A 23,180-nucleotide genomic window follows, 5' to 3' on the forward strand; every position below is an offset into this window, starting at 1 on the left:
AGATTTGAAAAAAAAAACCCTCAAATCTTGGAACATATGCAGGTAATATGATATGATATTAAAATGATAGATTGTTTTTACCAGGGATAATAGATAATGCAGTATCACTGTATTAAATTTTTATATTAAAATTATATTTTTTATGATGCTAAAAACGGAATATGTTAATGTTGAACCACTATTTATTCAAATAAATAAATAGAGTGAAAACCCATTAAAAATACATAACTGATGTATTAAAATATTAAAATTAAAATTGAATTGAAATAAAAACGTAAAATAATAAGTTTTAAAAATGGAAGAAAAATAGACTTTTGTCGTGTTTTATTTTGTTCATAGACTTTTGTCGAGAATATTACGTGAGTATAAGTCTCGTATTTGATTTATAAAAATATAAAAATAGAATACGATATAAAAGTAAAACTCATTTTTTCATTGTTTTAATATTTTATATAAATAATTTTTTATATATTAAATTTTATTGGTATTGTATTTCTTCGATGAACCTGATTTTACGGACAAAACAGCTTTGACATCAGATCTTCGTGTAATAACTTGATTAACGCGTGTTTGTGTTCAGGCAAAATTCAAAAGAGGAGCAGTTATAGTCATGGCATTATTCTTGTCGCAAACGACACCTGAGGGGATTGCAATTGGTATGACAATCAATACTTGTATTTTCATACCGTCTCACATTCATCTCTTCTTGTAATAGTTCGTAATTTACAACATTGTGATTCTGATGCAATATTTTGTTACCAAATATAGTAATTTATTTTAAGTGTAACTTTTAGGATTTATTTTATTTTTTATAAATTCTTGAATTTAATTTTTAGTATATAACTAAATAAATATTCAAAATAGTTGTCCGTGTCTCTTCATCATCAATCATATTACAATGACAAAATTTTAAAAAGCTTAAATTATACAAATATATGGCAGATTAGCTGTACAATACTGATGCAGAAATTAACGAGTATTATATACACTACGGGACTGAATACAATATATTCATATATTTTAAAAACTTAGAATTTGTGTTAAGAATAATTAATTGATTAGTGTGAGACCAGAACGAGTCTTAATAATTTTTGACAAATAATCATATAAAATTAAATTAAACGCATTCATTTAATGGGCCGAGCCCATGATGTAGCGTGTAGTAATGGTAGGGGGTGGAAACAGAAAAATGGAGCTCGAAAAGAAAGAGGAACAATAAACAGAAAGTATAAAATTTTGATTTATTTTGGAAATGACATTAAGGTAAAAATCGAAGGTTTGGGAGAAAGAGAAGGAGAAGGAAGCGTGATCCTAGCAGCGGAAGGCGCGAGCGAATCGAGGGAAATGGTAAAGTTTCTTCCAGATTCTAAGTACGCTATATTTTCGATCCAGCTTTCTCATTCTTGTTCAGACATCTTTCTCTTGTTCCTACTTTCTAGATTCAATTCTTAGATTTTGCATCATAGCACAATTATAACTACCCATGTCAATAAACCAACTAAATCACCCCCACAAATCACTTTTCTTGCCGCAAAATCCATAAAATCTGGACTTGACGATGTTGATTCATGGTTTCAAGACAAACGCTCTTTCGTGTTTTGACACTCAATCTTGAAGGTTGTTCTTTTCGTCTTTTTTGTATATGTATTAGATTGTTGGGATAATTGGACTTTTTTCCCTATTGCGATTAGGATACTCTTAATAACTAGTCTTTTCATTCATGTTTTTATGATCTACACCTTGCAAGCGCCATTTTTATTCTTTTACTATCACATTCTTTCTTTGTGTATTTCCAATTTCAACGTGCTTTATCCTTCCTTTCCTTAAATGTAGATACACTGTGTGCTACTCATTAGTCGTCAGGGGAAGGTCAGGCTCACAAAACTTTGTGCGACGTAGGAACCCTTGGCAGCCGCTGCTATCTCCGGTGAGATTTAATCATCATCTCGATATTCTTTACTGTGTTTCTCGTCCGCGTCTCATGCTCGTTTTGGGTTTGCCTCCGGCGAAACGCCGGCGTGCCCCCAGGATGTCAACTAGGTTTGAGGGTATGGGAAGGTAAACTTCTCCGAGTTAACGAGTTGACTCGCGATCTTGATAACATTGTTCGCAACCATTAGGGAGCAAGTTGTTTTTGACACTGATGCTGCACGGAAGCAAAAGAGTAACTTTGAATGCTTCAAGATTTCTCTATCTCTCTAGTTTCCCTTGTCTTCTTCACACGATGGGTACTTCCATAGTCACTAGCACACACACAGACGACGCTGAGACGCACAGCAACGGGACGCAGTTCTTGATTTTCATGAGACACCAATGCAGGGCAGGTCAAGTGAAGAACTTTGATGAAGCTTTGGACTTGTTTCAAAGAATGGCTAGAATGAAGCCTGTGCCTTCTGTGAAGGACTTTACTTTATTGTTGGGTGTTATTGTGAGGTTGAGGCATTACACCACTGCCATATCTTTGGTTAAGCACATGTATTCTGCTCTAGGCATAGAACCTGATACCATTACTCTTAATATTGTGATCAACTGTCTTTGTCGCTTAAAGTTGATATCTTTTGGGTTCTCCGTCTTGGGGACCATGTTCAAACTTGGTTTGGAGCCCACTGTGATGACTCTTACCAATCTCATTAATGGGCTTTGTGTGCAAGGCAATGTGGCTCAGGCAGTGGTGTTGGCTGATCATATGGAGAAATTGGGGTATCCATTAGATGTATACACTTATGGGGTGTTGGTTAATGGGTTGTGTAAGACGGGAGACACTTTGGTGGCAATTCGATGGTTAAGGAAGATGGAGGAAAGGAATTGGAAACCTAATGTGGTAGTTTACAGCAGTGTTATGGATGGTTTGTGCAAGGATGGATTGGTATATGAGGCATTAAATTTGTTCTCTGAAATGGGTGCAAAAGATGTCTTGCCTAATCTTGTCACCTATACTTGTTTGATTCAAGGTCTTTGTAATTTTGGAAGATGGAAAGAAGTTGGTTCTCTTCTGGATGACATGATGAAAATGGGAATGAAGCCGGATGTCCAAACACTCAATATTTTAGTGGATTCTTTCTGCAAAGAAGGAAAAGTAACGCAGGCTAAAAGTGTGATTGGGTTTATGATTATAATGGGTGAGAAACCGGATGTCTTTACATATAATTCACTGATTCACGTTTATTGTTTGCAAAACCAAATGAATGAGGCCATGCGAATATTTAATTTTATGGTTAACGGGGGCTGTTTACCGGACATTGCAGTTTTTACTTCACTTATCCATGGATGGTGCAAGAACAAAAACATTAACAAGGCTATGTATCTGTTGGAGGAAATGGGTAAGATGGGATTTGTACCTGATGTTGTCACTTGGACCACTCTTATAGGTGGGTTTTGTCAAGCAGGTCAATCATTAGTTGCGAAAGATCTGTTTTTTAATATGCATAAACATGGTAAAGTTCCTAATATTCAAACTTGTGCTGTTATGTTGGATGGCCTGTGTAAAGGAAATCTCCTTTCTGAGGCAGTGTCATTGGTTGAGGCAATGGAGAAGAGTAATTTGGATCTTAATATTTTCATTTATATCATTTTACTTGACGGAATATGCAGTTCTGGGAAATTGAATGATGCATGGGAACTGTTTTCTAGTTTGCCTGCTAAAGGCTTGCAAATTGACGTTTATGCGTATACCATTATGATTAAGGGTCTCTGTAAACAAGGACTGTTAGATAAAGCTGAAGACCTGCTGATGAATATGGAAGAGAACTGCCCGCCAAATAACTGCACTTACAATGTCTTTGTCCAGGGCTTGCTGACAAAAAAGGAGATTGCAAGGTCAATAAAATACCTTGCAATTATGAAAGACAAGGGTTTTTCAGTGGATGCTGCCACCACAAAACTGATTATCAACTATTTATCTACTAACAAAGGAGACACTGAAATTCAAGAATATTTGTTTCCCAAAAGATAGCACATTTCAAGAGTTTCACTAGAGCTTTATTCAAATCTAGTTCATTCTGGTTTCACAATTCTTATTTATAGGACCCCAAATTGAGAATTGGAATGGTCTCTACGTCAGAACTTAATTGTTAAGAATACAAAACCATTTCTGTTAAAGTACTTCCACCTGACAAATTATGAGTTGGAGAGTTGGTCCTTAAAATGTTATCATAACTTCTATAAATAAGGACTTGTGAGTTTGATCCTTGTTGTTTCTATTCTTCATAATTAACTCCGGGGATGTGTGTTTGTGCTCCGTCCACACTTCAAGCTCAAGAAGTTGTTGTTAAGGCGATTTTATATGAAATTTTCTTTAGCTCCACTGAACAGCTTAAGCTTTTAAAGGGAATTACTCCTTGACATTTTTATTGGTAAGTTTGTTCATATCTGCATGCACATTTATTTTGATATATCCTCAAGAGCATATTAAAATAGGTTAGAATAAATAGACTTTTATGCAATTTACATATTGACCAGTATCCTTGCATTTTTGTGGAGTTGGGTAGTTCTTTTTACTTGAGTATATGTTTGCCTTCAAGTAAGTTTTTCGATGAAATTAGAGTAGGATATTTTGTTTCCCCACAACATTAGAGATAAATTGCTCAATTTTGCTAGGAAATGATAATTGACAGCCTAAAATTCTGCCAGAGTAAATCAGTATACGGATAAACTGTGTTTAGTTCACAACAGGGCTATTCAATTTATGGGTGAAAGGACATAATTAAGTAAGATTCAGTTACCCTGTTTTAGGTAATATCATAATATAAAATCAATCTAATTGATCATGACATCAATTGATCTTAATATTATTGGTTATTATGTTTATAGGATTCTAACGGTCTACATCAAGGTGTTGCTTTATTAGTCCTTTATTATATGGAAAATATAGATTCCCAATGGTTTTGTCTTAACTATGTATGAATTATGTGCTAACACAGGCTCAAAATTTGTTACACTTTTATTGCAGGATCTTGTTCCTTCAAGACTCCTATTTTACTGAACTATTATCTTTACACATGTCATAAGTAAAACCATGTTTTGCTCTCGCAATTTATAATAATGTTATAAGGAGATATATTTATCCAATTGCTTAACCATTTTAAGAGGACTGTACATGATTGCCTAGCATAAAATCTGGACTTGACGATGATGATTCATGGTTTCAAGACAAACGCTCTTTCGTGTTTTGACACTCAATCTTGAAGGTTGTTCATTTCGTCTTGTTTGTATATGTATTAGATTGTTGGGATAATTGGACTTTTTTCCCTATTGCGATTAGATACTCTTAATAACTTGTCTTTCATTCATGTTTTTATGATCTACACCTTGCAAGCGCCATTTTTATTCTTTTACTATCACATTCTTTCGTTATGTATTTCCAATTTCAACTTGCTTTATCCCTCCTCTTCTTAAATGTAGATACACTTTGTGCTACTCATTAGTCGTCAGGGGAAGGTCAGGCTCACAAAATGGTATTCTCCTTACTCGCAGAAGGAAAGAAATAAGGTAAGATGACACCCTAATTACTGTGTTTGGATGAAAATTAGTGAAGTACTTTTGCCAATTCCACTGTACAAATCGAATAATGAAGAAATTGAACTTTCGAGAGTAAAAGAAAAGTTTTCTTAACTAAAAGGCAAACATGTACTTAGTTATTTAGTTCTTCAAATTTTCCCAAGCTCCCCTCGTTCCCTTTGGTGTTTGTTATTTCATGACTGACTTCTACATATTATTCTTTAACTTGTAATCTTTGTACTGCCTGCACGGTGATGGACCTGTGCATGATTGCTTACTGTGTCTTACTTAAATCATCCTTGATACATGATTTTACATGTTATTTATTTTTTACAAGGCTATCCGTGAGATCAGTGGCGTGGTTCTTACACGTGCTCCCAAGCTCTGTAATTTTGTAGAATGGCGGGGACATAAAATTGTTTATAAAAGGTAATTTAACAAGTGTGTATGGCCGTTTGTCATATACCACTACTTACTCGTTTGCAAAAGACTCTTCTGTCTGGCTATTTTCTAACAAATATTTGCTGCAGATATGCTAGTCTTTATTTCTGCATGTGTATTGATGAAGAGGACAACGAATTAGAAGTCCTTGAAATAATTCATCATTTTGTAGAGATTCTTGATCGGTATTTTGGCAGTGTGAGTTCTGTTCAAAGCTGACTTTTGGAGAATACTGCTTTATTCACATATGAAAATAGTTTCATTCTTTCTAGGAAGGATGTAAGGATTAATGGTCGCTTCACTTTTGCAGGTCTGTGAACTGGACTTGATATTCAATTTCCACAAGGTTTGTTTGTCTGTCTGCGGCTACTTTTTATTTAACCTTTAACCTGTTGTCATTATGAATTATTCTTCAAAGCTGAAATCACCTTAAATGGGCATTTATAATTGATCATATCAACTGCCTCATTTCTTGGGGTCAACTAATTTCTCTTCTGACATATGTTCTTGGTTTTGTTTTATCATGGAAGGCCTATTATATACTGGATGAACTTCTAATTGCCGGTGAGCTTCAGGAGTCAAGCAAGAAAACTATTGCACGGTTAATAGCTGCACAGGTATGCAATGTTCTTTCTCGTTCAGAAATATTTGTGTCCGCAGTTTCTTCCTCGAGAGTTCTGTCTGATGCAATTTTATATGAAATTGGTTTTCAGGATTCATTGGTGGAGACTGCCAAGAAGGAAGCCAGTTCAATAAGTAATATAATTGCCCAAGCCGCTAAGTGAAGAAATCCCATGTTCCATTTGACATTTTGGGGCATGGAGCCCTGTTTTTATTTCTGTTCCGTTGAATGCTTGATTTCCTCTCCTTGATTCTGTTTTTTGTGGTGCAATAGAAAGGGACATAAACCAAGTGTGTTAACAGGAACATACCATCTTCTCTATCTGAATTCTAGGGGTGGCAATTTCATATAATTATAAGAAGGATATTGAATTTTGAAAGACATTTAATTACTTAAAGGGTCATTTCTTCCCGTATGTCCGTAATTTCAATCTCTATCTTGATAAAATTTTGTATTTTGGAATTTACAATTTTGAATGTAAGTTTTAATATTTCGCATTATATATTTTAAAATACAAAATAAAAATAAATACATTTTAAATTGTGTAGTTTGAAATATAAATATATTTTAGATTGTATATTTCAAAATACAATTTATGTTACATTGCATTATTTGAAATACAAAAATTTGAAGAGATAAAAGATTAAAATTATGGAGGTGCAGAGAGAAATTGCGTTTACTTTTGATAAATTAAACAGACCATAAATTCTGAAAAATAATAAAAAAGGAAGAGTCCGTATTTATTTATTTTATCATCTCCGAGTACAGCTGCAGGGCTTCTTCTAATGGCATCTTGTTGCAGATGAAGCCGATGATCACGGTGTTCCATACGGCGGTGGAGGCGCGTGGAAGGCTGTCAAGAAGATGGCGAGCCAGCTGAGGCTGCCCTTGTTGGCACAGTTGGCTTAGGCGAGTGCGGATGGTGACGCCGCCGCTTGGGTTTCGGGCCACCGCGGGATCGGTAACGGGAACCGGAACGGGAACAGGAACGACGGGAGAAGCCATCAGCCTCATTTCCTTCTTGTTTTCACACTCACATTGTTACCTCTTCAACCATTTCCCTCTTCCTACCACCAAAATATCTTTCATCTATTCACAACATTACAAAACAAAATAGGATAAAGTTAGCAACTTTAGGCCATTGCCGAAAACCACCTCCATGTTTTTTTTGTTTTTGAATTTAAAAGCCTTTATCTTTCCAATCCGTAAAAAGATTTTACTCCTTTACATAAAACCTAATTTTCTTAAATAAAATTTCAAATTCTTATAAAAATTATTAAGAAAAAGGAGACATTTTAATAAAACAAATAAATAGTAAGATTTGAAAAGAAAAAAAAACTCAAATTCTTGGAACATATGCAGATAATATGAGATGATATTAAAATGATAGATTGTTTTTACCAGGGATAATGGATAATGCAGTATCACTGTATTACATTTTTTATGATATTAAAAACGGAATATGTTAATATTGAACCATTATTTATTCAAATAAATTAATAGAGTGAAAACCCATTAAAAATACATAACTGATGTATTAAAATATTAAATTAAAATTCAATTGAAATAAAAATGTAAAATAATAAGTTCTGGAAGAAAAAAAAAAAACTACTTGTATTCCATGGACCTATAGCCCGACGAAAAGAAAAAGATGTTGGGCATAGGTTCCTTCTGGAATATACTAAGAAAGCATTCGCGTGGAGGAATAACGAGGAAAAGAAGTAATTATTCTGAATATTTTTTTTCATTGCATTGAGACTCACAATAATCTGAATCCAGAACATGGAGATGCAACAGCTCCTCAGTATGGGCTTCCCCGATGAGTTAGCCGCCCAAGCCTTGGCCGCCACCGGCGGTAAATCCACCGTCAAAGCCACCGAGTGGATTCTCACTCACAAATCTAACGCCGCCAACACCTCCACATTCCAGCCCAAACTTGATCGCTTCTTCCATTTTTCTCAATCCCCCACACCTCCACAATCGCAATCACAGGAGGAAGAAGAAGAAGACGAAGAGCCTTCCAAACGTCTCAGGCCTTCTACACTTTCTGCGCAGAATCCACAGCCACAGCAACAAAACTGGCCCCCTTTTTTCTTCAAAACCGCAGACAAGAAACACGCCAACACTCACATTCACCAACCCTTGTACGAGCGCTTGCGTCCCAGAACCCTCGACGACGTCGTAGGTCAGGACCATCTCCTCGCCGCCAACTCCCTTCTTCGCTCCGCAATCCAACGCAACCGCCTCCCCTCCATCCTCTTGTGGGGTCCACCTGGTACTGGTAAGACCACTATCGCCAAAGCCATCGTTAAATCTTCAACCTCAACACGTTACCGGTTTGTCTCCTTATCCGCCGTCACCAGTGGCGTTAAGGACGTGAGGGACGCCGTTGACGAGGCCAGAAAACTCAGACTTAAATCCAACCAATCCACCGTTCTCTTCGTGGACGAGGTTCACAGGTTCAACAAGTCCCAGCAGGACTCTTTCTTACCCGTCATTGAAGACGGCAGCATTGTATTCGTCGGGGCCACCACTGAGAACCCTTCTTTCCATTTGATTACACCTCTCTTGTCTCGCTGCCGTGTCCTCACCCTTAACCCTCTCCAACCCCACCACCTTGCCTTGCTTCTAAACCGCGCTGTCAGTGAGACTGACAGAGGATTGATGCAAAGCGCGGGGGTTCAAGTTGATGTTAAAGAGGACGTTGTTGATTATATAAGCAACAATTGTGATGGAGATGCTCGGGTGGCCCTTAATGCTCTGGAGATTGCAGCTGTTACAGCAGCAGCGAGGGTACAACATGGTAAACAAAAAGAAGGGGTGGAAGATCTTCACACAAACGAGGATTATAAGGTTGCTGCTGCTGTTGTTAGTGTTGATGATGCAAGGGAGGCACTTCAGTGCAAGCATCTTGCTTACGATAAAGCTGGGGAAGAGCACTATAATCTAATCAGTGCGCTGCACAAGTCTATGAGGGGAAGCGATGCAAATGCAGCTATTTATTGGTTGGCAAGAATGTTAGAGGGAGGTGAAGAGCCTCTTTACATTGCACGCAGACTCATACGATTCGCAAGTGAGGATGTTGGTTTGGCTGACCCATTAGCTCTTAATCAGGCTGTTTCTTGCTACCAAGCTTGCCACTTCTTGGGAATGCCCGAATGCAATGTAATTCTTGCACAGTGTGTTGCTTACTTGGCCTTGGCACCTAAATCTGTTGCGGTTTATCGAGCCTTAGGGGCAGCGCAGAAGGCAGTGAGGGAATCTGCTGGACAGAATGAGGGGGTGCCTCTACATTTGAGGAATGCTCCAACCAAATTAATGAAGGAAATTGGGTATGCTAAGGGATACATCTATCCCCCGGACAACCCTTCCTCCACACAGACTTACTTGCCACCTTCACTTCAAGGCTACAAGTTCCTTGATTGGCCTGACAGGATTCCTTATGATGGATGAGAGCATTAAATCAAAGATCAGGACTTATGTGTCATTTTTATCTTTTTGGCTTTTTGGGGTAGTAGGGGGAGATCTGGAGAAGGATGCACAATGCATTCGATGTTTTCCGTATGTATATTTTTTTTCACCATTGCTGAGAAATACATCAACGATGATGGGGGTGGGGGCACACTAAATGCTGGTGAAATGCATTATGTAAATTTTGTCACGATTAAATCTCATTCTGACGAGTTTTGGTTGAATTTTATTTTATTCTTCTGCATTGCTAATCAGCAATTACTATATGAATTGTTTTATTGAATAATTGTGGAGTAAATTAAAAGCAAATGAACACCGGAAATTTTAAATGCTTATTTAAATTCAATTACACAATATTTCAGTCAAAGACATTATACCCTTAAAACGTAACATGCTGAATTACTAGTCTGAGGTGTAGTACAGTGGCAATGAAGTTATCTAGTATGAGGATGCGGCCTAGAGATTACAATTGCCTGCATTTCACGCTTTACACGGATGACTCGAGCGAAACACGCGATTTACAATCCACCTACAACATGCTAATAGTTGTGACGATATACACCAAAAAAACAAACTCTCTTATTATTAGTAAAAGCTGAGATTGGGGGTCAACTGAGGAATTAGATCCATTCCTTGGGGTTGATGCACGCATCCAAGAGTTTCCATTCCTCACTTCCTTCTTCTGGTTTCTGCATATAAAATGTCACCACCGTTTCAGTAACAATTTCATAAGTGGAAAATTAGAGGTATCTAATATCATCTTGTTTAAATAGAAAAAGATTCCAAAATCATACATGATCATATTCCCACCGAGCAGTCAGTGGGAGAGAAACAAGAATACTCTCTATCCTGCCCCCAGTTTTCAGTCCAAATGTTGTACCCCTGTCATATACCTGTGGCCGAAAAATGTTTGATAAGACATTTATTCCTGATAAAAAATAGTATAGAAGTAAACTTTAGCCTATAGTTGGATTAAACGTGTACCAAATTGAATTCAACATATCGGCCCCTTCGCAATTGTTGCCATGCTTTCTGATGCTCTGTGAAGGGCAAATCCTTCCTTTTCTCTACGATAGGTAAATAAGCAGGAATAACAGAATTTGCACATTCTACAAGAAAAAAATGTTTAAGCAGCATGAGATAGTGACAATCAGATTTCTATCCAGAGTGAAACATCAAACGTATAACGCAAACAGTCACCAGTAGCAAAGGAAAGTAGCATCTCCTGATCATAGTCGTTCAGATCATCAAAAAATATCCCTCCAAGCCCTCTTCTTTCACCTCGATGCTGAGTGGAGAAATAAAAGGAAAATCAATGAAAACAAACCAACAGCAGCTTATGCTCATGCACCCAAGTTCAATTAAAAATATACTTCAAATAAATCCACTCTAGTCCTTTACAAATATAGCAGATGGCATCCATGGAACATCTTGTTAGACATTATATTTTATTTTTCTCAACTGGTGCACTCCAATATGGGACCACTGTCTATGATAACTGACAAACAAGAGACTGAAACAAAAGGTATAATTCTAAACTTACGCCTACATCTTCCTTGCAACATGAAGAAAGTATCAAATGTTTTTTCAACTTTAGTATTTAATACAAAGAATATAGAATAAGTTATGCTATTGTTTGGTAAGTCAATTGGATAGGATAAGCTTATTCTATCATGTTAGTCTTACCGGAAGTTTTACCATAAGGAAGGTTTAGGTTATGAACAGAATATGACAGATACAATTTTCCATTTTTACCGACAACTTATTTGTTTCACGACCACTACCACTACAATTGTTGTCACTAGCAGCACTCCCATTGCTACTACCACCATTACTATTGATACCATCTTTGCCCGACACGGTAATGTTCACTACATCACCACACTACACTGTCATCGCCATTGATCTTACTACAGCTAAAGTAACCAACACCATTGCCACTTTTGCAACTATTATATTCACTGCCACAACATATATTGTCTCCATCGCTGTAGCATCACCAGACCTTGATGCCATCATTGCTATCCTTCCCTCCATTGTTTCCCATTATTGTTACAATTGCTACTACGACCACCACTTTTGCTGTTAAGGTCATTCCCACGACTACCAATACTTCTTCACAATAGTAAATTTGTCATTTGCATACAATTTACATTATTATCTACTAGTATGCACCAAACACAAAACAATATAGGAACTTAATTTGCTTATATCCTTTCGGAAGCCTGACTATTAAACAAGACCTAAACGAATATACTTTTCATTAATATTTTTCCAATAATGCTATTGGGAGGAATAGCAAGAGGACATTTCTCAAAACAGATCATAAACAGATAATGAAAAAAAAAAATTATCCACCCAATGTTTTCATTGAGGTCATATTTCACCCCACATCCCTTTATTTTCACAATTTAAGGTTTACAAATCAAATGAACCCGTTACATTGCATACAAAAAATCAGTATCTCTCATAAATCACTTATCTCAGTTAATGCTAATAAATACTTCGTGATAATTGTGCTTGTCACTTGCTGTACTTCTCACACAACAACCACATGCAGAAAATCTCCATAACTATTGCCAAGCCACTTCATTTAAATTCATGGCTTCTAGATACCCCTGCATCACATATTTTCTTCCATTCCCGTCATTTTATTCTCAACCACAGTCATTGTTGTTAGCCCGTTACCCATTTACCACCATTTGTTTCTTGCTTACTAATTATTATACTCTCCAAGTCGTCATATATTAAATTCATCAAAATTAACCATAAGTTCATGTGATTGTTAAGTTTTGCTTTTATGAAACAGGCCCAAAGGCTATACTGAAAAAATACAGTAATATCTTCACTGTGTGAAAAATGTTGAAGAATTATACCTTGATATAAAAGTAATCATCACACCATTTCTTGAATCGAGGGTAAAATGTAGGCTCAAACTTGTCACAGGCACGTTTTTGAACCTACACAAAAAGTGTGATAGAAGTACATTCAGCGAAACACTTTCTCTGGAATGCATCCAATAAAATATAATAAAATCACTAGTATGATCAACTACAGCTTAATGTTTCCCTAACCAAAATTGTTCAAAACAAAAATCAAGATTACATCAAATTGATAATTTATGCTTCCATTTCAGGGTTCAATCTAGGTAATGGAGAAAGTTTGAAAGACTTTATGTGACCCTGATTGAAGAGTCCTTAAGCATTTGCAGAAACCCTTTTCATGGAAACACAGAGAAAGTCATGTTCAACATTTCAATGCCTGTCACTTTAAAAGAACCAAGCTACATAAACTAAACTTAAAAAAACCTACCCACAACTATAGAGATATATAAATGTACTCACTAAAAGTACCAACACCATTAAGATATAGTACATTTTTACTTTTATAAAAGGTCATGCTAGGTATCAATATATTCCTTGGCATCTCTGTTAAGCCTCCAGACACCCCAAAATACATCAAGGTATGGTAAACATTTTAACGAAAAGGAAAGTGATTTTTTTTTTCTATCTTTTTTCCAACAAAAACACCACTGCAGTCTTGTAAGTTCTAAATCATAAAAACAATATCTGATATTTGCGTTAAGCAACGTACTGAGTGGAAGTGCTTAACATCCTCCTCAAAAATATAAGCTGGTGTCAGGTCAGTCCCCCCACCAAACCACCATTGTCTGGGTGCACCAGGAGCATCTGCAGAAAGCAAGGGCATGACTATCAACAATAGCAGCACACTCAACAACTTTATGCTCTCACGTTAACACCCATTTGCTTTCATATTGATTAGAAAATACAAGCCGTCCTAAGATTTTGAGAATCAACAAACAGCTGTAACAAATAAATTAAAAACGAATAACAAATCAAACTGGGATTTCGGGTAACCAAGCTGGGGAGAGACTCACCAGACAGCTAAATATTAAATCAGATAAAGATTAGCTGCCATTAAGGATTAAAAGATTACACAGTTCCAAACACACACACACACACACACAAAACCAAACAACATCAAGGAAAAAGAAAATCATGGAAGAAGTTGTATAAAAGGAACATACAAATCACATCACATTTGCAACGACCAGAAAGTGATGAAACCAATACCGCTAGATTGATACAAAGAGCAACTTGGAAAGAGTAAAGCATAATGGAGTTTACCTTTAGGAGCATCGGTTTCAAAATAGCGATAATTGAAATGTAGCGTAGGAGCAAACGGGTTCTTTGGGTGTAAAACCTGAACAGAAAGACAACAAGGGAAGATGAATTACTCCAAAAAAAATAACATAAAAGTAACAAAATTGAGCTAAGACATGAGAAAGATATGGGGGAACATACGGAGCTGATTCCCGCAGCGAAGAACGGTACAGGACCAGGTTTTTGATCGGTAGGAGCACCCTTGGCAGCACGATAAGCATCAGGTGGCATAACGCCATAAACGACAGAGACATTAACACCAGCCTTCTCCCAAACGGCGCCGTCTTGAAGAACCCTGCTAATGCCGCCGCCGCCACCGGGCCTGGACCAAACATCCTCCTTGAACTGGGCGCCACCATCAGCGGCCTCAAGGGCACTGCAGACACTGTCCTGGGCCTCCCTAATCATCTTCTCGAAGCGGGCCCGAACGGAGGAAGAAGATTGGGCCTCATCCACTCCTCTGAGAAACGTTTCGGGACGCTCCGCCTCCGGCGTCTCTTTCTCTATCGAGACGGTGGCTCTGACCACGCATTTTCCGAAGCTTATGGTCTGGATTCTCGGCTTCCATGTCCGTTTAGTGAGCGATATCGCAGTTGGAGAAATGGAAGAAGTGGAAGAACGAAAGGGGAAGACGTAGGAGGGAGCTGAGACAATGGTGGCAGACGGCATTATTATGCTTCCGATTCACAGAAAACTAACCAAAGAGGGTTCTTCTCAACTTCTGATAAGGTCTTCCTTTCAAATAACTCCAACTTTGCCATTTTTAATCTTTTTTTTAAATCTTCTATTTGCAATCGAATTTCTAACACGCCCACAGATAGCACGGAAATCCAACCAGCCTCTCACATTGGTTTGCTTTCGATCTTACTTCTTCGTTTATTTTACTTACATTAAAAATACCTTTTATTTACCACCAAAGGTTTCTAAAATTGAAAAAAAATGTGGGAAACTGTAAATTGTTTTATTCGCCGGCAAACTATTAATATCAAATTTATTAAAATAAATTTAAATTAAATGGGTATTAAATATAATTATATTTCTTCTTATCTCAAATATATTTATAGACTTAAGATATATTTTTATTAGCTACGACATAATTACTCTCAATAAATAGTAATTACATTTTTTTTAAATGATTAAAACATTAAGATTTTGTTCTTTTGTAATAATTTAGAGAAATGATTTGAATGGATTTGAGAGTAATTTTTTTTTTGTTTTTTTAGTAGATTTTTAGATAATTAAAAGTGAATTTAAAAATAAAATTTGTAAAAATTAATGTAAAATTTAATTAATATCACAGATAAAAAAAAATTGTTTAATCTCTTCTCAGAATACCATTTTATCCCATTTTCAGATCATGATCACAAGGATGCGAGAATGTTCCCATGATAACTTGCATAGTTGATCGTACATATAGTTTTACAATAATCACATTTAAATTATGACCTTTTCTTAATTTTGTTTTTTTTATTTTAAGCTTAATTTCTAGTTTAGTTTCGTTTTCTTAATCTTTTTTAAAGTTAATGTAGTTTTAATATTTATTAAAAATATTTAATGTAGCCTCAAATGAGAATTAACACGAATAGAATTTTGAACTGAAATTTTCTAAGCCATTTTTCTTTTTCATTTGTATTTCTATTCTTCGTACCTATTTTCTTCTGTGTAATGCAGGAAATTGATTCATTTACGTTTTAAATCACATTTTCCTTAAAATCAATTTCTTCACTCAATACGAGAAGGTGCTCAGGTTGGTTTTGCAACAAATTTATCCTTTTTAAGGAGAGAAAAAATTAAAATTATAAATAAGCAACACAGCACAACAGAAATAACTGAAGGCCGACACTTTAAAACTAAAATACCATGTAAAACAATTTAAAACATGTCTAAAAGACCAATTACAAGGAAAAATACCTGATAGATTAATTTTTTTCCACTATTTTTTTATTCATTCTAATTAGAATAAATTATTTCCACTTTTTTCTTGTTAATCTAAACAATGCATATTTTCACTCGTTAATATTTCTATTAATTTCTCACCTTCCAGTTTCTCCTTCTAAATTTTTTATTTTCAGTGTAAAAGAACATCTATGCCTTTACAAAAAGGAAATTCAGCATTTTTTATCTACAATTTATTTTTCAGTTTTATCCTTTAATAAATAATAAATAATTTTTTTAAATTAAAATAATTAATTTATCAATTTTATCTTCTTAATGATCATTTAAATTTAACTATCTTTTTAATTTGATTTTTTTTAATTTAAGTATTTTTAAAATGAAATAAATTAAATAAAATCTATGTTTTTATTGTAAAAATTATTATATTAACTTTTATAATTGTAACTTTATTATTATAAAAAAAGGTTTTCACTATTATTATATAATAGGATTTTTAATTTAAATTACTGAAAAAAAATTGGGAAAAAAAATAAAAATGTAAAAAGTCAAATCAAGCCCGGGTTCTAGGTTTTCTCTTTCGCCCACCGCCACGCCACCCCTCACTCTCAGATTCAAACGTTTCGGAGGTGAGGCAGAGGCTGAGCCACCTCTCTCTCTCTCTCTATATATATATCTCTCACTCTATATCTCTCTCACTCTATATCTCTATGAAAAACACATAGTAGTTTTCCCATCTGATTTTAATTTCTCTCTCTATTGGAGTTGGATTTTGGTTTTGGGGGGCAGATTCCCTTCCCTGCCACGCCACCTTCTCTGTTTCTGCTAACAAATACAATTTGTTGTATTCCTTTCTGTAGAATGGGAGCTGGGCGTGAAGTCTCTATCTCACTTGATGGAGTGAGGGACAAGAACCTTATGCAGCTCAAAAAGCTCAATCTCGCTCTTTTCCCCGTTCGTTACAATGACAAATACTATGCTGATGCTCTCGCTTCCGGCGAATTCACCAAACTAGGTTCTTTTCTCTGTTTCTTTCTCACTTCCATGTTACCTCATCGTGCATTTTTCTCATTATTCGTTTTTGCTATTTATTTCACTATCTTATTCTTAATTTCCTTTGCTCCTCTCCTGTGTATTTCTAAAAAGGATACTCTACCGGGTTTATATTTATCATGTTAGCCTTCCTTCCGGGGAACCCGTTTGAATGAATAAATGAATGAATGATAATTTAACAATAAGTGAATTGCCAAAATATATACTTGATAGATTTTTCCTTTTATTTGATACCGGAGCATGAATTTCACAATGTCGTCTTCGCTTGTGTATTCCCTTTGAGGTTTTCTTAAGCTATTACTACTGCACTTGAGTTTCTGCTCACTCTAGCAATTTAGCTTCCTTCTCATGTTAAAGCTAAAATATTCTAATTGCACTGTAGGATAGGTTTCATAATCCATTACTTGCCATTTCTCTATTTTGAAGATTTTTTTTAATCTGGGTGTTGCAATTAACCATTGCTTACACTTACTAATCTTTGGGCAATAACTTTTTTTAACCTTGTTTATTCACTATACCACCCTTAGCCTCTTGGAATTAATAGCAAAAGTTTGGTTTTTACTTTTTTATATTAGTTTAATTCAATTTTCAGTTGATTTACATTTTAACATTACCGGAATGATGCTGTTTGAGGTAGCTGTCTCACCTAATGAGATAAAGGCTCTGCTGTTGTTACTTGTTTAATTGATTCGAGTTTCTTGTACATTCTGAATTCGTATTTTCTCTCTTGTGCAATTTCCTTCATGCCTTTCTAACTTTGTTGATTCAAAAATACCCTAACAACGGGCAAATGGAGCTCATTTTCAAGAGTTTTGACTTGGACATATGAACATTTAGGACCTCTTGGTTTTTCCTTTCGTAGACATTCGTAATTGCGAATTAGATCAAAGGCTTGCCTCCCTGTTCCCATGTGTACTCTCACTCGAGCAACCTTAATCTCATTCTCTATTCTATCTCTGGTCTCTTTTGTTTCCTTGTTTTGCCTCAATTGACCACATCTCTGTTTCTGCCTTCAAAGCTTTTTCCTCAAAGGTTCAAGCTGTGTGCCTCACATCTTTTAAGCTTCTATTTTTCTGCCCATGCTCTGTTATGGATTATTTGCTATTAAGGATTACTTGTGTAACTTATTATGAGTTGTATGTAACCTCATGATTATGAATTTTCTATTTTAGTTAGTTAAATTTTGTAATTTAGGTTACTTTTTTTATCTGTCATTTTCTATGCATATGTATATCTGTAGGTATCATTTTTCATTTTTAGTAGGATGTTATGATTAATGTTAGGATGTATGATTTTCAAGTCCCTTCATGTTCTGTGCTAGTATATCTTTATTTTGGCAACATTGGATATGCTGACGGTTTGGAGAGCACTTTCAAAATTGATTTTTTTTTTCCCTTTTTCTGCTTTCTATACTGAAAATAAGTGCTCCCTCTTTGCTTTTGATAAATTTATCCGCACCCCAAAGAAAATGTACAGAGTCATCATAATTGGAATACCACACAAGGCGTCTTCAATACTGATAATATATTACATTTGTCCGTTGGAGTTCTGAAAGCTTTTGTACTTAAACTTAGGGTTAAAGCATAGAGGATTTCCTTAATCGGACCAGCTTGTTTGATATCTCTGCTTTCGTTTGTGCTTGATAATATGGGTGATACCCAAAGAAGGGATGGATATACAAAGGACATGTAGAATGTATCTATCACTTGCCCAAGATTGATTGTTTTCCTTTGTCTTTCAGCTTACTATAGTGATATATGTGTTGGAGCAATTGCGTGCCGGCTAGAGAAGAAGGAAGGAGGGGGGCAAGTTCGGGTTTACATAATGACATTAGGCGTTTTAGCACCTTACCGTGGACTTGGTATTGGTAAGAAAGAAACTGAATATCTTTCCCTGGTGATTTAAACTTTAATTGATCATTTTTGTTAAGGACTACTTGGTGTAGATACTTGTTTCAGTACCACAAATACAGATTAATGGTTTTGTCATAAGGTGCAAGCTTCATATTGCGAACATTTTAATTTGCTTCTTGCAAGAGTCATAATTATGTATCATCTTTTATAATCTATGCAAGTTTTTGTAATTTGAGTCTGGGGGTTTATGCAGGAACAAAGCTGTTAAATCATGCTCTTGATCTTTGCTCCAAGCAAAACATTTCTGAGGTGTACTTGCATGTGCAGACAAACAATGAAGACGCCATAAACTTCTATAAGAAATTTGGGTTTGAAATTACAGAAACAATCCAGAACTATTATACAAACATTACACCGCCAGACTGCTATGTTCTCACAAGGTACACGGCTGCAAGCGCAACGAAGAAATAACATTTTAGCCAGTTATTTGAAGGGAAGTGATCAGAGATTGTTGCATTGTTTTATGGGTTTTGCCATGGATGTATTACACTAAAGTTTTCATGTTCAATGCTAGATTTTAAACAGTACAGTTAGCTCAAAAAAAGAAGCACTTGGAGATCTCTTGCTAAGGTACAATCTATGCTATTTATCCCGTTTACTCACATCACCCTCCAGTCTTGTCGTTTTCGTCAAAAATACTATATAAGTTACAATTCGGTACAAGGATATCTAGAAACAATTGTCTAAAACGGAGGCGTATAGAATTAACTAAAAAATCACATCAATACATTGTAAACCTAATTAAAATTTATACTTAAGCTGTAACTTGCATTTTAAAACTAAATCTAGCATGTCCATTTTGATTTAGGAGATCAGAGGGGTCTTTCTTTCTTTCTTCCCTTCTAGTCTTTGCCTAGAAATGGATAATCATTGAACTGAGTCCTGTGCCCTGTTTGGTCGGGATTATCATCTTCTACTGTGGGTTATTGGTTGTGGAAAAAACGTCTAGTTTTATAGTGTATAGTTAAAATGGATGCCCCACAAAAAGTATACAAATTTGTTAAGAGGAAATGTAAAGTTTTGTTAGTAACTTGAACCATAAATTAAAAATATTAGCAAACCAAGATTAACATGTTACTTAACTGTACTTTTTGTCTTTATAGTTTGGCTTATGTGCTTGATTTTTGTTTTTCTAGTTTTATCTATTTGTGTTTAATTTTTTATAATGTTTAAATGATTAAATTAGTCTTTGATAAAAACAAAAACTTTCGATACATAATAGAAGTGTAATGTAAGAAGTGTGACGTGTCATTTATTTTTATATATTTACAAAAAAGAATTTAATATTTTAAAAAATAAAAACAATGCTTTCGTATTGCTAATTTTAGAGCTAATTTATGAATAGTCTATACTTTTTTTCTTTATTAATTTATATAGATTAATGTAAGATTGCAATTACATTAATTGTAATTTGATAATTAATAAGTTATTTTGACACAGTAAAGAATATAATGACTAATTAAATTAAACCAAGATAAACTTCTGGAAACGACATTTATCAACTATAATCAGTGAAGTTAAATCACTCCATCGAGTCACAGAAAACAAAACGAAGTACAACCAAAAAATATCCAACACGTGAAATTATATACTATGACTATCAAACTGAGTCGTGATTTTGGTTAAGATAATCATATTTTATATAGAAATACAAAAGAAAAATAAATATAATAAGTGATTTGGTTCAATTTTTATATTAATAAGAAATGAAAACTGAACCAAATTGTGATAAAAATGTGTTTTCCTTAAAAAATTTGGTCTAATTGTTCTTTCATTTTCTTGATTTGTTTACTTACTTGAAGGTGGAAAGTTGATCTTAGATTTTAAAATTTACTATTAAATATATCAAATTTTCAAACTTTTGAAATTTATATATTTACCCACTGAGTCACATACTTACATGTTAACATAAAAATATATAAATTCATATATAGCATGATAATAATATTTATTATTTTGAAAATAAATCGGCCTTACTGGTGATACATAGTTTTCGGTCCTAGTGTATCAAATGAGTTGATTAATTTTTTAAAATCTATAATAGAACATACATATAAAAGGTAACAAAATTCGTAATTAATTTCATAGTAAGGGAGAAAAGAGAAAAACAGATTTTTATTTTTATTTTTTTACCAACAGAGAATGAGAAGCATATGGTTAGGTGAATGAATGATGAGATGAAAAACGAGATAGCAGAAGCAACAATTTTGTATAAATTATTATACTATATAAATACAATATCTCGAAATAATTTGAATTCCCCAAGAAGAAAGAAACAATTATTTTGACATTTTAATGTTGCAGAGACATCCTAACCTAGGTGTTTTATTTTTGTGACATGTTGCCTATGTTAAAATTATCAGATGGAGGAAAAGATTCATCCTTGAAAATTTGGGAAGACATTATCCAGAGGAAATAGGAAACAGGAAATAATATCCAACCCTTATCCGATTCATCAGATTACGTGTACACACTTGGTTGGAGAACAAGATCATAATCTCATCTTGAGTGCATTGCATTGCGCCATGCAATATCCACCATGAGTTGGATACTGGTCGTACATGCGGGCCAATGTAGTAGTGGCTCACCTTCCTCCATATCTTCCACCCCCTTGGCTTTTTAGCGGTTGCAAACACATATCATTCATCCCTAACCTTCACTTCTATTACTCTCTTTTGCTGCACCAGTTGCAAACGCATCAAAGGAGGAGTAGTATAACCACCATGCCTGCACAAGCTCTGCTATCATCTTCATCTCTTGTCCTCTCAGCGGAGGCTGCCAGACAGACTCTCGGACCACGATCACACCAATCTCCCTTTGCCTTCTCCCGAAAAGCCTCCTTCATTGTTAAGGCAGCATCTACTCCCCCTGTCAAGGTTTCTTCCTCTCTCACTCCTTTTTTCTTCTTCTCTCTCTTCATCTGCATCTCTACTTACAAAAGTTTCTTCCTTTTCGTGTTCAGCAAGGAGCAGACAGACCTTTATGGTTTGCATCAAAGCAAAGTCTTTCTTACTTGGATGGCAGGTAAAAAAATCCTACTTTTCAAACAACTATTGATAAAGTTTTGCAATTTAGTGAAATAATAGCAGATAGTATAAGTGAAGGTGTTGGAATTGACTTTGTTTGGCATGGTTTGGTTTGCAGCCTTCCCGGTGACTATGGATTTGACCCTCTTGGACTTTCGGACCCTGAAGGAACAGGAGGGTTCATCGAGCCCAAATGGCTAGCGTATGGTGAGATCATCAATGGTCGTTATGCAATGTTGGGTGCAGTTGGAGCCATAGCACCTGAAATTCTCGGCAAGGCTGGTCTGATCCCTCAGGAGACAGCACTGCCATGGTTCAGAACCGGTGTGATCCCACCTGCAGGAACATACAACTACTGGGCAGACTCGTACACGCTCTTTGTGTTTGAGTTGGCACTGATGGGATTTGCAGAGCACAGAAGATTCCAAGACTGGGCGAAACCAGGGTCTATGGGGAAACAATACTTCTTAGGACTAGAAAAAGGTCTTGGAGGTTCCGGTGATCCAGCATACCCCGGAGGACCTTTGTTTAACCCTCTTGGTTTTGGAAAGGATGAGAAGTCGTTGAAGGATTTGAAGCTGAAGGAAGTCAAGAATGGAAGGTTGGCTATGTTGGCAATCTTGGGTTACTTTGTTCAAGCTCTTGTGACAGGTGTTGGTCCATACCAGAACCTCCTAGATCATCTTGCTGACCCTGTTCACAACAACATCTTGACCAGTCTCAAGTTCCACTGAATGTATCATATGTTGTTACATATTCTTTACTCTCTCGGTTGTTGTTGTTGTACGCAGTTACCAAAACTCAATCACTTTTCTATATCCTTTCTTTGCTCTTTGGTACTGTATCATCATCATCATCATCTGGACATTTTGTTCCTTGGTGTGCCACTCTAAGAAATGACATCTAAAACAATTAGAAACATTTCACAGCTTCTGATATCTCTTTTCTGGCTAGATCAACCTTTCCCTCTCTTTTTTATCAACATTCATACAACGGTTGCACGGACGGTCTCATTCTTTATTCATTCAAACAAATACTGATTAAGAAAAATTAAATGGATACTTCTATGTTTCTTCAAGAT

General features: G+C 35.5%; 5 protein-coding genes across 9 annotated transcripts; 4 read left to right on the plus strand and 1 right to left on the minus strand.

Annotated features, from left to right (window-relative positions):
* Positions 1 to 1,248: 1,248 nt before the first annotated feature.
* Positions 1,249 to 6,974, plus strand: LOC108338308 (AP-1 complex subunit sigma-1-like). 5 transcript variants are annotated; one of them, XM_017575104.2, is made up of 8 exons: positions 1,330 to 1,370; positions 1,834 to 1,927; positions 5,401 to 5,487; positions 5,834 to 5,925; positions 6,027 to 6,135; positions 6,248 to 6,283; positions 6,468 to 6,554; positions 6,651 to 6,974. In XM_017575104.2, exons 1-8 carry the CDS (start codon positions 1,345 to 1,347, stop codon positions 6,720 to 6,722), a joined length of 603 nt encoding a protein of 200 aa, XP_017430593.1. In that variant the 5' UTR covers positions 1,330 to 1,344; the 3' UTR covers positions 6,723 to 6,974. The 5 variants fall into 5 exon arrangements, with proteins under 5 accessions (XP_052736180.1, XP_052736181.1, XP_017430594.1 ...); XM_017575105.2 differs by lacking the exon at positions 1,834 to 1,927 and having other exon boundaries at positions 1,260 to 1,347; XM_052880220.1 differs by lacking the exons at positions 5,401 to 5,487; positions 5,834 to 5,925; positions 6,027 to 6,135; ... (1 more) ...; positions 6,468 to 6,554; positions 6,651 to 6,974 and adding an exon at positions 2,029 to 4,091 and having other exon boundaries at positions 1,249 to 1,347.
* Positions 6,975 to 7,947: 973 nt separating this feature from the next.
* Positions 7,948 to 10,254, plus strand: LOC108337062 (uncharacterized). The gene has a single exon (XM_017573500.2). It carries the CDS (start codon positions 8,342 to 8,344, stop codon positions 10,010 to 10,012), a length of 1,671 nt encoding a protein of 556 aa, XP_017428989.1. The 5' UTR covers positions 7,948 to 8,341; the 3' UTR covers positions 10,013 to 10,254.
* Positions 10,255 to 10,339: 85 nt separating this feature from the next.
* On the minus strand, positions 10,340 to 14,997 carry LOC108338699 (oxygen-dependent coproporphyrinogen-III oxidase, chloroplastic). The gene is made up of 8 exons (XM_017575744.2): positions 14,356 to 14,997; positions 14,179 to 14,254; positions 13,625 to 13,719; positions 12,907 to 12,990; positions 11,231 to 11,318; positions 11,015 to 11,139; positions 10,825 to 10,923; positions 10,340 to 10,719 (listed from the first exon to the last, which is right to left on the minus strand). Exons 1-8 carry the CDS (start codon positions 14,881 to 14,883, stop codon positions 10,651 to 10,653), a joined length of 1,164 nt encoding a protein of 387 aa, XP_017431233.1. The 5' UTR covers positions 14,884 to 14,997; the 3' UTR covers positions 10,340 to 10,650.
* Positions 14,998 to 16,633: 1,636 nt separating this feature from the next.
* LOC108337957 (uncharacterized) lies at positions 16,634 to 19,675 on the plus strand. Its single transcript, XM_017574545.2, has 4 exons — positions 16,634 to 16,736; positions 16,968 to 17,122; positions 18,902 to 19,027; positions 19,267 to 19,675. Exons 2-4 carry the CDS (start codon positions 16,969 to 16,971, stop codon positions 19,482 to 19,484), a joined length of 498 nt encoding a protein of 165 aa, XP_017430034.1. The 5' UTR covers positions 16,634 to 16,736; position 16,968; the 3' UTR covers positions 19,485 to 19,675.
* Positions 19,676 to 21,597: 1,922 nt separating this feature from the next.
* Positions 21,598 to 23,020, plus strand: LOC108337956 (chlorophyll a-b binding protein 8, chloroplastic). Its single transcript, XM_017574544.2, has 3 exons — positions 21,598 to 21,949; positions 22,036 to 22,097; positions 22,218 to 23,020. Exons 1-3 carry the CDS (start codon positions 21,635 to 21,637, stop codon positions 22,831 to 22,833), a joined length of 993 nt encoding a protein of 330 aa, XP_017430033.2. The 5' UTR covers positions 21,598 to 21,634; the 3' UTR covers positions 22,834 to 23,020.
* The last annotated feature ends 160 nt before the right edge of the window (positions 23,021 to 23,180 follow it).

Source organism: Vigna angularis, chromosome 7, assembly GCF_016808095.1.
Source record: "Vigna angularis cultivar LongXiaoDou No.4 chromosome 7, ASM1680809v1, whole genome shotgun sequence".
NCBI lineage: Eukaryota > Viridiplantae > Streptophyta > Magnoliopsida > Fabales > Fabaceae > Vigna > Vigna angularis.